The sequence below is a fragment of the Anoplopoma fimbria genome, chromosome 19 (genome assembly GCF_027596085.1).
Source record: "Anoplopoma fimbria isolate UVic2021 breed Golden Eagle Sablefish chromosome 19, Afim_UVic_2022, whole genome shotgun sequence".
Taxonomy (NCBI): domain Eukaryota; kingdom Metazoa; phylum Chordata; class Actinopteri; order Perciformes; family Anoplopomatidae; genus Anoplopoma; species Anoplopoma fimbria.
Window position 1 is genome coordinate 21645647 of NC_072467.1, and position 13839 is coordinate 21659485.

Below are 13839 nucleotides of genomic sequence, written 5' to 3' on the forward strand. Positions count from 1 at the left end.
AGCAGCTCCCTCTTGGCTTTGGATGGAGGATCTGGCAGAAGATATTTGCTCATTTGTCCCCACACATGTATGTGGTTTGGTAACGCTGCTAGGGACTGCTGCCCCAGCCTTACTTACCGTCCAGATTCAAAGCCCGCCAGGCCGTTCCTAGGTAATGTCAGCCTACGCAGTCTGGCTGTATGGCTTTCTGTTCTTCATGTTCAGCCTTTTACGTCCTTACAATGTATTTTCTGTGGGTTTGGGTGTGCAGCATTCACATAGGCATTGTTTTCTTCATGCAAACTACTCAATTTGAAATGTTTCTGCAACTAGGATTGAAACTGACAGTCTCTCATCTGACACACTGATGAAATAGACTTGATTTTTGTAGAGTATAGACATTGTACTATCATTTTTCTCCTTCTAACTTTGGCGAAAAAAGTGCCCTTAATTCTGCTACGTGTGTACAGCTCTCTCCAGGAATTGTACTCATGCTTTCTCCACCTTCAAAAGAGATACGATTTACCACCTTTTCTCCAAACCAGGCCATTTGGAATAGTATCTTTAATATAATATAAGTTAGGTTACTAAGTCTTAGTAAAAAAAATGCATTAGAAGCATTTGATAACAAGTATTAAACATTTGATGTAAGTGTGATTTAGCCTACTCACACACACACACACACACACACACACACACACACACACACACACACACACACACACACACACCTACACACAGCATTTCTTCCTTCTTTTCATGTTGTCCACAAGGCTGACCTGCTGGTCTCTATTTCCTCTGAAGAGGATATCCCCCTTCAGTAGAGCCTTAAAACCCATCACAGCAGACGACTTGAGACCCTGATGTATGCGCCTCCTCCTCTATTGTCTTTGAAGCGTTGGGAGTCTTTGGCTGTGCCCGGCCACAGTGATGATTACAGTCTCATAGTTAGGCCGTTACTGACATGTGCTCAGCTCACTCTCTGAGGTCCCCTCATGTTTGATGGGGAGAGGAGTTCTGGTTCACTGATGAATGTAATTAGGAATGCGGTTGCATAGTATCCATGCCCATGGTCTAAAACTACTGCTGCCACCTGGTTCCCTTCCGCAGTTACTCTACAAAAGAGGATTTTCTGAAAATCTGGGGGGAAATCCTAGACCCCCAAGCTCCCAGAATGAGAAAAAAGACTATGAGTGAAACCCTCACTCAGCATGTTTAGAGGCATGCACGGAGTATCTTGAGTAGAAGCTTATGTAGCCTACAAGTGACTCAACTGAGGGCATTTTGAGGACAAGCTGTCAACATATGTCTTAACTGACCCTCAGATATCATTGGGTGCAAAGCAAACAGAATGTTCTAAATGTCACCATGGAAACTGACGTTCCAAAAACCGCCATGAATAAAAGGGAAACTGTCTAAGATGTTTGCACGTCTGTGTTTGTTAGCTAATATTGACAAGTCAATTTATTATCATAATCCAGTTTCCTGTCATTGGGCTATGGCTTAATTCAGGGTATTGCACAATACATGAGTTTGGGCTCACCAAGTCAAAATGAACTGAATTGTGTTTTTGTAAAATAAAATAGGTTCCCATTTGTTTCGAGATGGAAGATTTGGAACATTGACTCACATAAGGGAGAGGAACCAAGCACAGACAAGTACATGAATGATCCCTTTCAGATGAGGTTTAAAATACTAGGCAAGTACATGTACACATTTGTTGACTGCAGCCTTCTCATTTTGAGCCTTCCAAAGGACCATTAACAGGCCAAGGCAAAGATAAATATTTGGGCAAAACAAGGACCTGGACTGTGGTGTGAGAAGAATCTGTGGAAAACTTGAACGCTGTCTTGGTGAGTGAGTAGCAGTGGCTACCGTTACCTACTCTATGGTGACAGTGTAAGTGATGGAGCCACACCAATGAACACAGTAATGAACTTATTTTGATATTTTGACTTTGTCCTATTTGGAGAAATAGAACCCACCCTTTTTCTCAGTACTTCTGTTCTTATGTATTGTAAAACATATACATACAGATATTTCCCCTATTTTATTGTCTTACTGAACACTGAAATATAAATACAGTAAAAAATTCAATGTTTGTTAAATGTTACTTGGAGGAAATACAATAAACAAATACTGTAACTAAAATAGTGTTTATTCCATAGAAAAAATACCTCATCCTATGCATACAGTAATGGAGGAAAAGTGGATGCTACAAAAACAAAGGCTTATAATGTCATGAAAAGAATATTGTTCAATTTAATCATCGTATCCTTCAATGACCTTTCTAAATGCATGCACTTTCAATTTAGAAAAAAACAAAACGGTCTCGATGTCTTTGTTCATAGTAGATTTTCAATAATATAAAGTTTCATCATATTTAGCTCCATTGTGCCAGTTGCAATGCAGAAGTGCACTAAATGCTGAGCTTGTCATCAAAACAAAGTGAAGTGCTCTCATCAGAAACTGTCACAAGAAATCAAACATTACATTAAATCCATAACACTGATCTATGCATTGATACAACCAAACCAATGTGTACAGTGTCTGTACAGTGACAATGGATGTCTTGGTACAATGTGGTCAAATTTTTGGCATGCACCTCTCAGAACCAGAACTCTGAGACGAAGACATGAACGTTGATGATGTTCTGACCAGAGTCGCCTTGAGTTGTCAGGTTGCGCATGGACAGTTTCAGCACTGTAGCAAGTGGACCAATCAGAGACTTCACCTGGCGAACAACACCTGAGGGAAACAAAGAAGAAGAACTATATCAGTGCCAATAAGAACCTTAAATTCATAGAAAACACTATTAGGGTTGGCTTTATGGACACCAATATATATTTGTTGATTTTGTCATTTCTTCTGAAACGCTATTGTTCAAGAGTATCAATTAGTAAAGAAAGGATTGTCTTTGTGCTTGTTCATTTTGACTGAAAGTTGAATGTTTTTGTTTCTTTATTGCTATTAGGTTTAAAGGGTCACCCAGTAATGGTTTCCTCCCTTACCCATAATGGTATCTAGCAAAGCAGATAGTTTTGGTTTCTAGGGTTGAGGTTTTGATTTAGAAAATTCTGCTGCCACCCCGAAGACAATTGAGGATAATGGACTACTGTTTGTGGTGCTCAGCATACTGAAAAAATTACATTTGTGTCTCAACAACAAACTTTCAGAATTGTTCTTTAGCCTTCCGCCTTATACATGTCTGACAGCTCTGTCAAATGTATATATTCTTCAATTTTGTTAAATACAGCTGACTACAGTGGTTGCGTAATGGCTTTGCGATTGTAGACCATAAGCATATTTCTATGTTTGGATTGGATCGGACTGTGAATGCTGCCACACCAAGCTGTTTCAGTGTTGATGTTTTACTTGCGCTAGCTGCACTAGACAAAATCTTTTTTTGTTTTGTTGAGAATCCTCAGACATAATTGTCAGCAGTTTTCATAGAGACTATTGCTTTGGTAGAAAATAGTTAAAATGAATACTGACCCTAACACAAATCGATCTCTTTAAACATTTTATAATCTACCTTTCTTAGTGCTTGTGCACATACAAAGAGACAGGCACTAAAACGGACTGTTTCAAGCAGAGGGCGAACACAGGTATATTCAGATAGACAGTATGAGAAAAATAATGTGTTTTTTGAACAATAAAGCAGTTTAAACATGTTCTACTAGAAACCCAAAAAACAAGTATGAACTTAAAATTTCCATGATATGTCACCTTTAAGAAAGAGGTTGGGTTTTTTTTGTCATTGCCGACATGACATACTAGAATATTCCTGTCTTTAGGTGTGTCATGGTATCAGCTGATATATTTGTGATGAACATTCAATACAAACTGGATGTTAACAAGCCAAACAAAGTCCAGTGATGTCCCGGCTGTCCATGACAATCTGAATTGCATTCCTCAGTCCTACCTTCCATCCCTCTCCATGTACAAGAGACACCCACAATCATGGTAAAACAGATGGGAGAATAAACATACTGCAACGGAGCATTACTGAATGCCCATGGAATTCATTGGGTGATCTAAGTGAACATGCGATTACACGGGGAAAAAAATGCCAGTGTTTATACAGGCTGTCAGCAGGCCTTTTCTCCGCAGAGAACTGGTGACATTTCAGCTCCGGCCTGTTTGAACAACAGCCATCGCCAGAGTGCGGTCGGGCAGCACAATCACCACACTGTCCTCCTATCGCACCTTCAACCACCCTCTGTCTTTGTCTCATTTCCTCTCTCAATAATAAGTGAGTCAGTAACGCTTTTAGTACGATGACTCATTGGTTAAACTCAACATGGATCAAAATGACGACAGATCGCTGCCTCAATCGGTTCTGTGGTACTTGTAACAAAGCAGTAAAAACCCATTTGGTCGTCACTGGGCAGATGATGATCCATTTTGCGCCATTCGCTGTGTCCTTTGGGACTCTGGCATTGTATGATGGCAGATCCCCCCCACCCACTCATTCTCCTCCTTCTCTTCCTCCCCTCTCTTCCCTTCCTGAGGGGGCCTGGTGTTTGTGGCACCATCACTGTGGCCCACAAGGGTAAATGAGTCCCATGTGTTTGATGGAGGGGAGCATTCGCAGTCACGCGATACAGCCATGGAGGCATTCCTCCAGGAATCCATCTTTAACTCTGGAAGGGGCAAGCAGTAGGAGCTTGAACTGCCGTCTCTCTCGCTCTCTCTCTCTCTCTCTTTCTGTCATTTTATTTTGCTCTCTCGTCCTTCTTCAAGTCGGATTTGTGGGTACACAACAGATTCCAGCAGATTCCGGCGATAAGCACATGGAGGAGTGTGGAATGGGGCCCACTTCGACCAGGGTTGCCCCCTTGTTTTGGTGTTTTGGGACTCTGTTGCATAGTGACACTAGGAAGAGGGGAGCGGGACTGAGATTTAATTGTTTCCAAAGCTTCAGCGCCACCAGAAAGAGCTAACCTTTGCTTTAACCTAACAGCAGCCACAACATTAAGAGAAAAAACTGACATGGAAAAAGAGATTGAATGAAATGATTTTGAGCCTGAAAATCATTTTCAGTCATAAGCCAATCGAGATGGCAGGCAACTCCGAGTTGAAGGATGCAAACTCAAAGTGAGTTCAGAAGGTTCATGTTTTTACCATGTACTGAAATCAAACAAATTTGGCTTCAGTGGTGGTTGAGCAAGCACACAATGAAGATGAGTAAAATATTATGAGCCCAATATGGACCACCGCAAAGACAGATGGGATTCAGTCCACATTAAGGCTTTCTCTTAATTGCTGTAAGTGTGACATATATCTAACGAGGGCTTAACACTGTGTATTCAGGGTCAACTGCGGCTGAGTTTTCCAGTGAAAATCCCCAAAAGTCTTACAAAAAGAAGTTAAACAATCTTACCGCATGAATAAATAACGAAAACAAAGCGTCTGAACTGACAATTTATTAAGGACACCTAAATAATGCAATATGTGGAATGTGTTTGTTTGTTTTTTAAGTTTGTTTGTGGTCTAATTAGCACATGCATTCGGCTCAACCGTGAAATTCTGGTATAAAGCCCAAGAGCTCCTCCAAATCCCCAAATACCCTCCCAGCTCCCTTTTGGTTATTCAAAACTCAACTCAAAACTCACAGTTTAGTTTTCCTCACCTCAATTTTTTTGAATCCTGCTATTGGGGCGTGATAACAAACCATGGAATGCATGTCAACATGTGAGATGTATCACGGTTACTGTAGTGATTTGAGGAAACACTTCAATTGGCAAAATATGTTTTTATACAACTTTGAGCCTTTGTTTAAATATGTTTTTGCACAGCCTTGAGGGCGAGAAAAAGGCAATTGTGTTAGGAGCATGATACTAAAGCCAGTGTATGTGACCATGATGACTCTTTGTTTCCGTTAGCTTCCCATCAAAGGCACAGTGATATCCTGAATGAGGGCAAAGCAGTTGGGCCTCAACATACTCACAGTGAACCTGAGGTGAAACCACAACTGCATAATCATCTTTTACATTTCATCCGGCCTGTAAGGCAATAAGCCAACAGCCGCAAAACAGGTTGACTTTGATTGGCTACCATACCACCTGAGCTTCATATAAATAAACACGGCAAGGTTTTTTTAAAACCCTACAGCTGACAATTTGCCCTGTGACTGGGTTACAAGGTCATGTAATCTGAGGCCTGAACTTCCCAGAGCAGGAGATACAGTTGTAGTGCTGGAGAGGTTTGTGGTGTCTTTCCATCTCACTGAGGTATCGGCCACAGGGTGCAAAGGTGACTGTGTTGGCTTGAACAGCCACCATCAAACAAACAGCTGTACAATCTGTCCGCTCTCGAAAAACATTCCGCCACACCATAAAGTAGCCCCCTAAGTAGAAAATAGCCTTAAATAAATGCATAATAGTGGCAGGGACACTGCCACAAAACAAATGGAAGCGAATGCCAGGAGGCATTTGTCATCTTTCATAGCCACGAGCGCTGCAATATTGAAGGGTTACATGTAAACAGTACAATTTCTTGGTTTTCTGGTTTCTACAACTCAGCGAGGAAGTGTATGACAAAATCCAAAATGATCGGGTTTTAACACCAGAGACAAATGAAAAATATGCATTGGCCTCACCACAGTATTGTATAATGACACACTGGTTGTGGCGCTATGCATGCTCACTGCAGTGAAACCATTGGAGAGTATCCAGGTGGTGTACAAAGTTCCAGTATGCAAAATAGTGTACTGGAGAGCATTCTTTAGCATCATTATGGCTATAAATGTAATGTGTTTTTTTATCTTACCATATCTCTGAGGTACAGCAGAGCACTGTTGGCATAAACATAAACACAGCGGTTTCTTGTCCAGTGATTCTTTTTTTTTTTTTTTTTTTTACTGCCCAAAACTTTTTCTCCAAAAAGTCCATAGAAAGTGAGGAAACATGCCAAAAAATGCTAACTAGCTCCCTTGTTACCCTATTAGCAAAGCAACCAATTTCAGTTTTGATAACCATCAGGATGGCTGAAATATAATCCCTTAAATTGCCAAAATAACCCACTGTACAGACACTGAGTGCATAGCCCCCTTGGGTGCTTGACTTGCTTACAGACTGGTCACTGGTCACTTGTGCAAAGACGGCCAGTCGGGTCAGGCTGTCCAAACACGACTGACCACTCCAAAGAGGGGTGGGAGCCCTGCCCGCCTCTGCTCCGAAAGGCCAGCACATGTGGCTTGATATTTTAAGGTCAATTAACAGCGAGTCATACTTACAGATCTCTTAAATGGCCCATGGGTCATTGCTGGACTGTGTCGCAAACTGGTTAGTGACATCACTGAGAAGTAGCCGTGGGGAATCGGTTGGTTCTTTTCTTGGACATTCTGTTTTTAAGCAGTCGTGGGCCAGAGCAGCTGAGATGACATAACACGCACCATTATCTTTACCACAACCTTTGCACTGTATTACAAGTGACCTTTCAAAGCTAAGACCCATAACTAAGGAGCAGAAAATAGACTTGACAATGTAGTTTAAATGGAAAGGGATACGAAAACCTGCTTTGTTTGGTTTTGAAATCGGGATTTTATATCATGTTCTCCATCTACATTATAAATGGAAGAACTTACACAGGATCTTGATAAGCTGTTTAAGTACTTTGCTATGGATGAAAACAGTATTCATTTTGTGAACTGAGCTATTACCTAAACATTGTTCCATCTTCTTAAATTCACAGTGCCGGACTGCAAAGAGTAATGGTAAGTATAAATGTAATAAATCACTACCCCTAGGAAGATAAGTGTATCTGGTAAATTATTGAGACAGTTTTATTGCAAGCAACATGTGCTCTAATGTGTACATACCGGTATATTTTTGAGTGTGACATATCTGCATCGCTATCTCTTCATCAGCGCTCTGTTGGTGGAGGACCACCCCGAGGAGAGCGCTGTGTGTTTGACTGTAAGGGTTGTTGAGTGGAGAAGACCCTGTTTTGATTAGCTGTGCTAATCTCTTGCAGGGCAGACAAGGATTCCTTATGGTCTTGGCGCGCTCTAGTGGGCCCGCTGCTGCCATGTCATGATTCACCCAAATGACAGCCTCTGAAACGGAGCAAGTTGTCTGCTTATCTCCACGGCTGTCCTCAGCTCCTCACCAGCACGCCCACAAGCCAGAGCCACAAGCTCCACTGGGCTCTGAAGCAGTCATGTCTCACACAGTAGGCTCACATTCCACCAGCCACTGTGGACGGCCGGGCTGACGACCAGGGCTACCTGCATGGAGACAAACTGTCCACTTCCTCTTCCATTCATCTTCCCTGGCTGCCTCTCTGGCTGCCATTCCTGTGCCAACGGTAATGTGAAAAGGCATTTATTCTCTGCACAGGATAGAAACCGCAAAAAGGCACATTTCCACCTGCATTTCAAAAATGAAAGGAATTTAGCTGCGACCTCTTAGACTTACAATTTTTTCCAGAGGATGGCTCTGATTCATGAGGAGAAGTGCTATATTATCTGTTGCTGTCCAAACATAAAGACGACATAAATCAGTTCTTCCTGCTAACAAGAATTAGACAGCAGTGATTTATTGTAGAGTAGAATCCTTCCATGACAAATGATTACTCATGAAGAGGAGTCATTTGGCCACATTCAAGGGATGACTAAATATCGGCTGACTGATTCCACATTTGTCTACTGATTATACAATATTTTACATTTGATTTAACCACTTTTTTTATTCAGAGGAATAACTACTGATTTGAACGCTGCTTTTGTTAACTTTACACTTACACATTGTTAACAGGAAGAAATGGGATTGCTGGGTTGTCACATTGTTTCCCCACATAAAAACAAAGAAAATAAAAAATAGTAATAGTAGATCATTTCAACAGCAACTTTGCTAAGTTACGGCTAAAGCAAAACTAAAAGAATTCACGAATGCTCAGCAAGCCGACCTTGAAGCAAGAAGAAACGAAAGCAACACTAGCCTACGATAACCTCAATGGGAGTGGTCAAAGACAATATTGATCCCGACAATGATTTATGTCACTGAGAGATAATAAAACAAGTTTATCAGAGGTGAGAGACTCAGCCCATGCTTCCAGCAGAGACTAAACAGCCAGTGTTTTCAAAGGGAGGACCGTACACCTGCTGGCTGCCAAAGTCAATCACCCCTTTATCAACACTATTCAAACAACCTGTCCGCAATCAAAAAGTGGATGACAGTAATGCATACCTCCACTGTTTGTGTTTCCAAATATGTGTATGATGGCTCACAAATGATGTCTTTGTTGTGAGGATGACATACATCACTTCTGCTGCGCTTCTGCATACCTGCAGGGATTTTGTGTGGTCTGCAGCCGCTGTGCTACTGTGGTCGTCATGGGAATCTGTAAGTGTTTGATTGGTTCTGATCATGTTTTTCCGAGCGCAGCGGGCCTGTTGTGTTTGCACAGATGGGTAAGGCTGTCAGGGTTGTCTTCCAGATGTGACAGTGCTGGGAAAGCCAGTGATGGATGACCAGGAGCTAGGAAAGTGTGGTGCAATTCCTATACTTCTTGGTGTGCTGTCAGCCTATACATGTGTGCGTGTGTGTGTGTGTATGCACATATGCAAACCCTACATGCCTGTCCGTGCAGACGACTGGTTTTTAAAAGAGTGAGTAAGTGTGCTTAACGGAAACGAGCATCAGCCAATCAAACCTCTCAAGAATGACTTTTTCGGATTCTGAGGATTCCTAATTGCCTCTTTTGTCCCTTTCAAAAACACAAGAGGCGGCCAAAAATAATGGCCAAAGTTAGTTTGAGTTTTCACACTTGTTCATTAGTGGAGCCTCAATGTCTGCTACTCTTCACATCCCACCAAGCTGTAATACCACTGCTGGAGACACTGGAGATACTGGAAACTAAGCTTCCTTAAGTGACACGTCAGCGAGCTTCGTACAATGGTTGCGCAACAGCAGCGTCTGTGGGCCAAAGCAGCCAGCAGCACAGCCCACTAAATAAAACCAAGCCGGCCCTTCATCGCACCGTGGACACCACACTTCACAGCGAGCAGTCACTGACCAAAAGGCTCCACTGCGCAGGGCCTCAATTTGGATATGTAATGGGCAACTGGTGCTAACATGCAAGAACTGCATCCAATGAGCATCGCATGGGTTTGGGAGAGAAGTGGCTCCTCACAAACAGGGCCTTTCATGTGGTCGTCGGTTTAAGTGCTCTAATGCTCGGCGAGACACTGAGGCCTAAGCGTGGGGAAATGGAACAATACATTTAACCACATGAAGCAAAGCCAGCGGGATTACTTCAGCACATATTCTCCCTCTCTCTCTCTCGTTCCTCGTCCGTTGAATCACAGTCGCTCACTTTGTCTTTTGCTCTCTGCAATTTAATTCTCCCTCCCTCCCTTGCAAACAAACATGCATACTTGCCCTCGCAAATGAGCCTCACCATAAACAGGGAAATTCTCTCTAAATCCTTTACACACACAGGCACACAGACACACACAGTAGACGCTATATTACAAAATAAGGCTTATCCATTTATGCGGAATCACACCCTTGCGCATTCCAACCGAAACATACCATTATAAGACAGTACAATTTAATTATAACTGCTCTGACAGTGACTTATGTGACTTATTGCTGGTTATAAACATTTTTCCCTCATATCTTTGTGTGTGAATATGGGTACGTTTGATAAGCACTCGTCTCTTGTACAAGAGGTGAGTGCTTACACAACCAACTCTGCTCCCAGTAGACCACACATACCAAAAACAATCTGTGCAATACCAAAAATGATTCGGTCTGTTTATATAATATCCTTTGTTATTGTATTCTTTACTGTGTTATTACTTATTTACTTATTTAAAATACCTGTTTTTGATCTTGTCTTTTACTATGTCTCTTGTTTGCACTATCCTCTCTGATGCTGTAATTCTGCAAATTTCCCCGCTGTTGGACTAATAAAGGATTATCTTATCTTATCTTATCTTAAGAGAGGAACACTTGCAAGCGCCCACCATCCCGCCTAAACATGTGACAGTTGCACACTCCATCCTCCTCTCTCTCTTCCTTACATTCTGTAAAGACATATGTCCATAAGCATGAGAATATGCTGTATTTACACTACCACCCTGCCTGCATCTCAGCACAAAACCAAAACACATAGACGGGCCCAACATTGTGTCATCATTGGGCTCACAACACCCTTATCCTCAAAGTTCAGCTCTCGGAAAGGCGTGCAGCAACCTTGGATCACTACCAGACTAAAGGATGGGAATAGCTTCTTCCCAAAAATGTTGTTGTTACACCTCACCGCCGATGGTATCCGCTGCTCCTAGCTGAGGTTTTTTTTTTTTGCATGCTGGTGCTTGCTGAACAGGTAGTTATAATGAACTGCTTGTCAACTGCAATCACACGTGCATGTGACGGCACAAGTATGGATTCATGCGACTCGATTCCAGAACATTCAGACCACCATAACTTATTGTGGAAAGTAATGATGTGCTTGGGCTAAGCATAGCCGTAGATAAGTGAATTAAATGGTACTTTGTTTAACCACAAGACTGTGGAAATTGATGCCAAATATCTGGTGAGACAGAAACAGGCCTTCGTCTGTCTCAAAGAGCCACTCGGAGGACAACTCTCCAAAGACCCAGACACCAAGAGACCCCGTGAAGATGATGACAGATATGTGATGCCACAACACTGCAATGACCATAACGGGCTGTGTCAAATGTACTTATGTCAAGGCGTCCAGACATTCCTCATGGGAGAGTTTTGTGCTCTTTGTCTTCTCAGTGCGCACATGTGAGTTTGATTTGTACAACAAAAAGAAAATCATATATTTCATGCATTTCAAAATGAGAAATGAGAAATTAGGGAAAGAAAAAACGCCCCCCTTTGTCAGAAAGAAAATGCAATTTCCAGTCACAGAGGCTGTTGGGTGGTACAGGCTGCATGTTAAAGCTGCTATTGTCAAATGTTTGAGCTAGTTTGGTACATACAGACATTACAACACACAAAACAAGGTAAAAATGCTTGTACTCACCAACATACAATCCGTTCTCTACACGTTTGACGATGTCAAAGGCGTTCTCCACGTTGCCCTCCAGAATGTCAAACTTGACGTCGTAAGTGCTTAAGTGATAGGATCCGTAAGCCGGCACAGTGGTTCTCAGGAAAACAATCTCTGTTGGAAGATAACAATTAGACACAAAAAGCTTTTGGAGACTAAATCTTCGTAATCACACTGGGATTGCACCGTCAAACCAGTGCCAACTCTTGCTTTTCTTTTCTTTTTTTCTTTCCAAATGAAAGACAATAAAATTGGAGATGGAAATGTCTGTGTTTTTTGTACACTGAGAGGGTCACAGGAAGGTTGAGGCTTTTCAATGCTGTTATTGGGCTGAAGGTCCTTTAAACCCCAACTCCGAGCTTATGAGAAATGACAAGAGCCAAACTCCCTGTGACGTTGAGCATGAGTGTGTCTGAAACATGCATTGCATGTCAACCAATAGATGCTTGTGAGCTGTCACTGTCTGCGAGTGATTATCGTGGTTACTCATATCCAACCAGCATGGCACTCACTCTCTGGTGTGGGCCAGCCAAGCCCGGACTGCATGGAGAACATCATGGAAAAGCTAATTTTGGGGTCAGAGGTAGTCATATGGATACTGACAGCTGCAGGGAAATGCATTTCATGGGAGCTCAGAGATGAAGGGAGATAAATTAGAGCTAAAGAGAAGAAAAAAATGTGGACCACATTAACACACAAAAAAACCCCAAAAAGTTGTCATGCTGTCTTCAAATTCATTGTTTCCAAAGTTTTTAACAGGACGTTTTGTAACAAAATACAGTGTCAAATATGGGCCTTTGTGACAAAGTAAAATGTTTGGATGATTAGTAATTTTTATGAAGCAACAGATCAACATTTTTGGAAGTACACTCATTTGCTTTCTTGTCAATATTTTATGAGATGATCGTTATACTGTTATTGCCGTACAGTTATTATGAACCTAGAGCCATCAGCTGGTTAGCTTTGCTTAGCTTAGCATAAAGGCTGGAAATAGGGAGAAATAGCTAGTCTGTCCAAAAGGGAAAAAAGCCAAATAATACACATAATTCATATTTGACTTTTGTATTTATTACTTAACATGTTTAGTAAGTTGTATTACCTTTGGACCGAGCCTTGCTAACTGTTTCATCTTTTTAATCTTTACGCTAATATAGGCTAACTGGCTACTGGCTAAAACTTCATAATTACCCTACAAAAAAGGGAATAAGCATTCCCCAAAAATGTTAAACTAATCTTTTCTTGAATATTTTCCAAATAACTTCATATTTTGTCTCTTTTTCACACTGCTGCTGCATGTTTGCCCATCTGGATTACTCCAAATCCTCCATCATTAGTGTGCCCATAAGAAAGTTGACCTGTACCTACCCTCTGGCCTTGTGAACTCTCTGAAGGTGGGCAAGGAGATGAAGGTGTGGGACACTGAGTGCATGGGGTCCAGAACGCAGGTGACGTCATTGGGCTGACAGGACTTTATACAGCGAATGGTTTCAGAGCGTTGAAGCCTCGCCACTCTAAAGGAGAGAACAGACATACGACAAAAAAAGGAAACACAAACACACACACATGGCCTCTGACCTTTAGGTAATGTCTATATAAAGACTTCAGAGTCCGCCGCCTTTGGTTTCCCAAAGCTCACAATAACAGGGCGTCCTTAGGGGCAGCCCACTGCGTACTCAAGAACTCAGTGGGACTACTCCAATGGCCGCTACACAAACAATATCTGAACAAGACAGCAGGGGTACTGGATATAGCAGTCAACATCAAAAACAATCATATTCTATGTGGTTTGGAGGAATAATAAACCAACAACGGCCAAAGCTCATG

At 41.9% G+C, this 13839-nt stretch overlaps 1 protein-coding gene across 1 annotated transcript in view; it reads right to left on the minus strand.

The window, feature by feature from the left end:
• Nucleotides 1-2148: 2148 nt before the first annotated feature.
• The window catches only part of fbln1 (fibulin 1), a 29003-nt gene continuing 17312 nt past the window's right edge, over nt 2149-13839 (minus strand). The window contains exons 15-17 of the mRNA XM_054620062.1: nt 13381-13526; nt 11989-12129; nt 2149-2727 (exon numbers count right to left, since the gene is read on the minus strand). Of these exons, the coding sequence (XP_054476037.1) occupies nt 2588-2727; nt 11989-12129; nt 13381-13526 (427 nt within the window). The 3' untranslated portion in view covers nt 2149-2587. The remainder of the gene's footprint in view (nt 2728-11988; nt 12130-13380; nt 13527-13839) is intronic.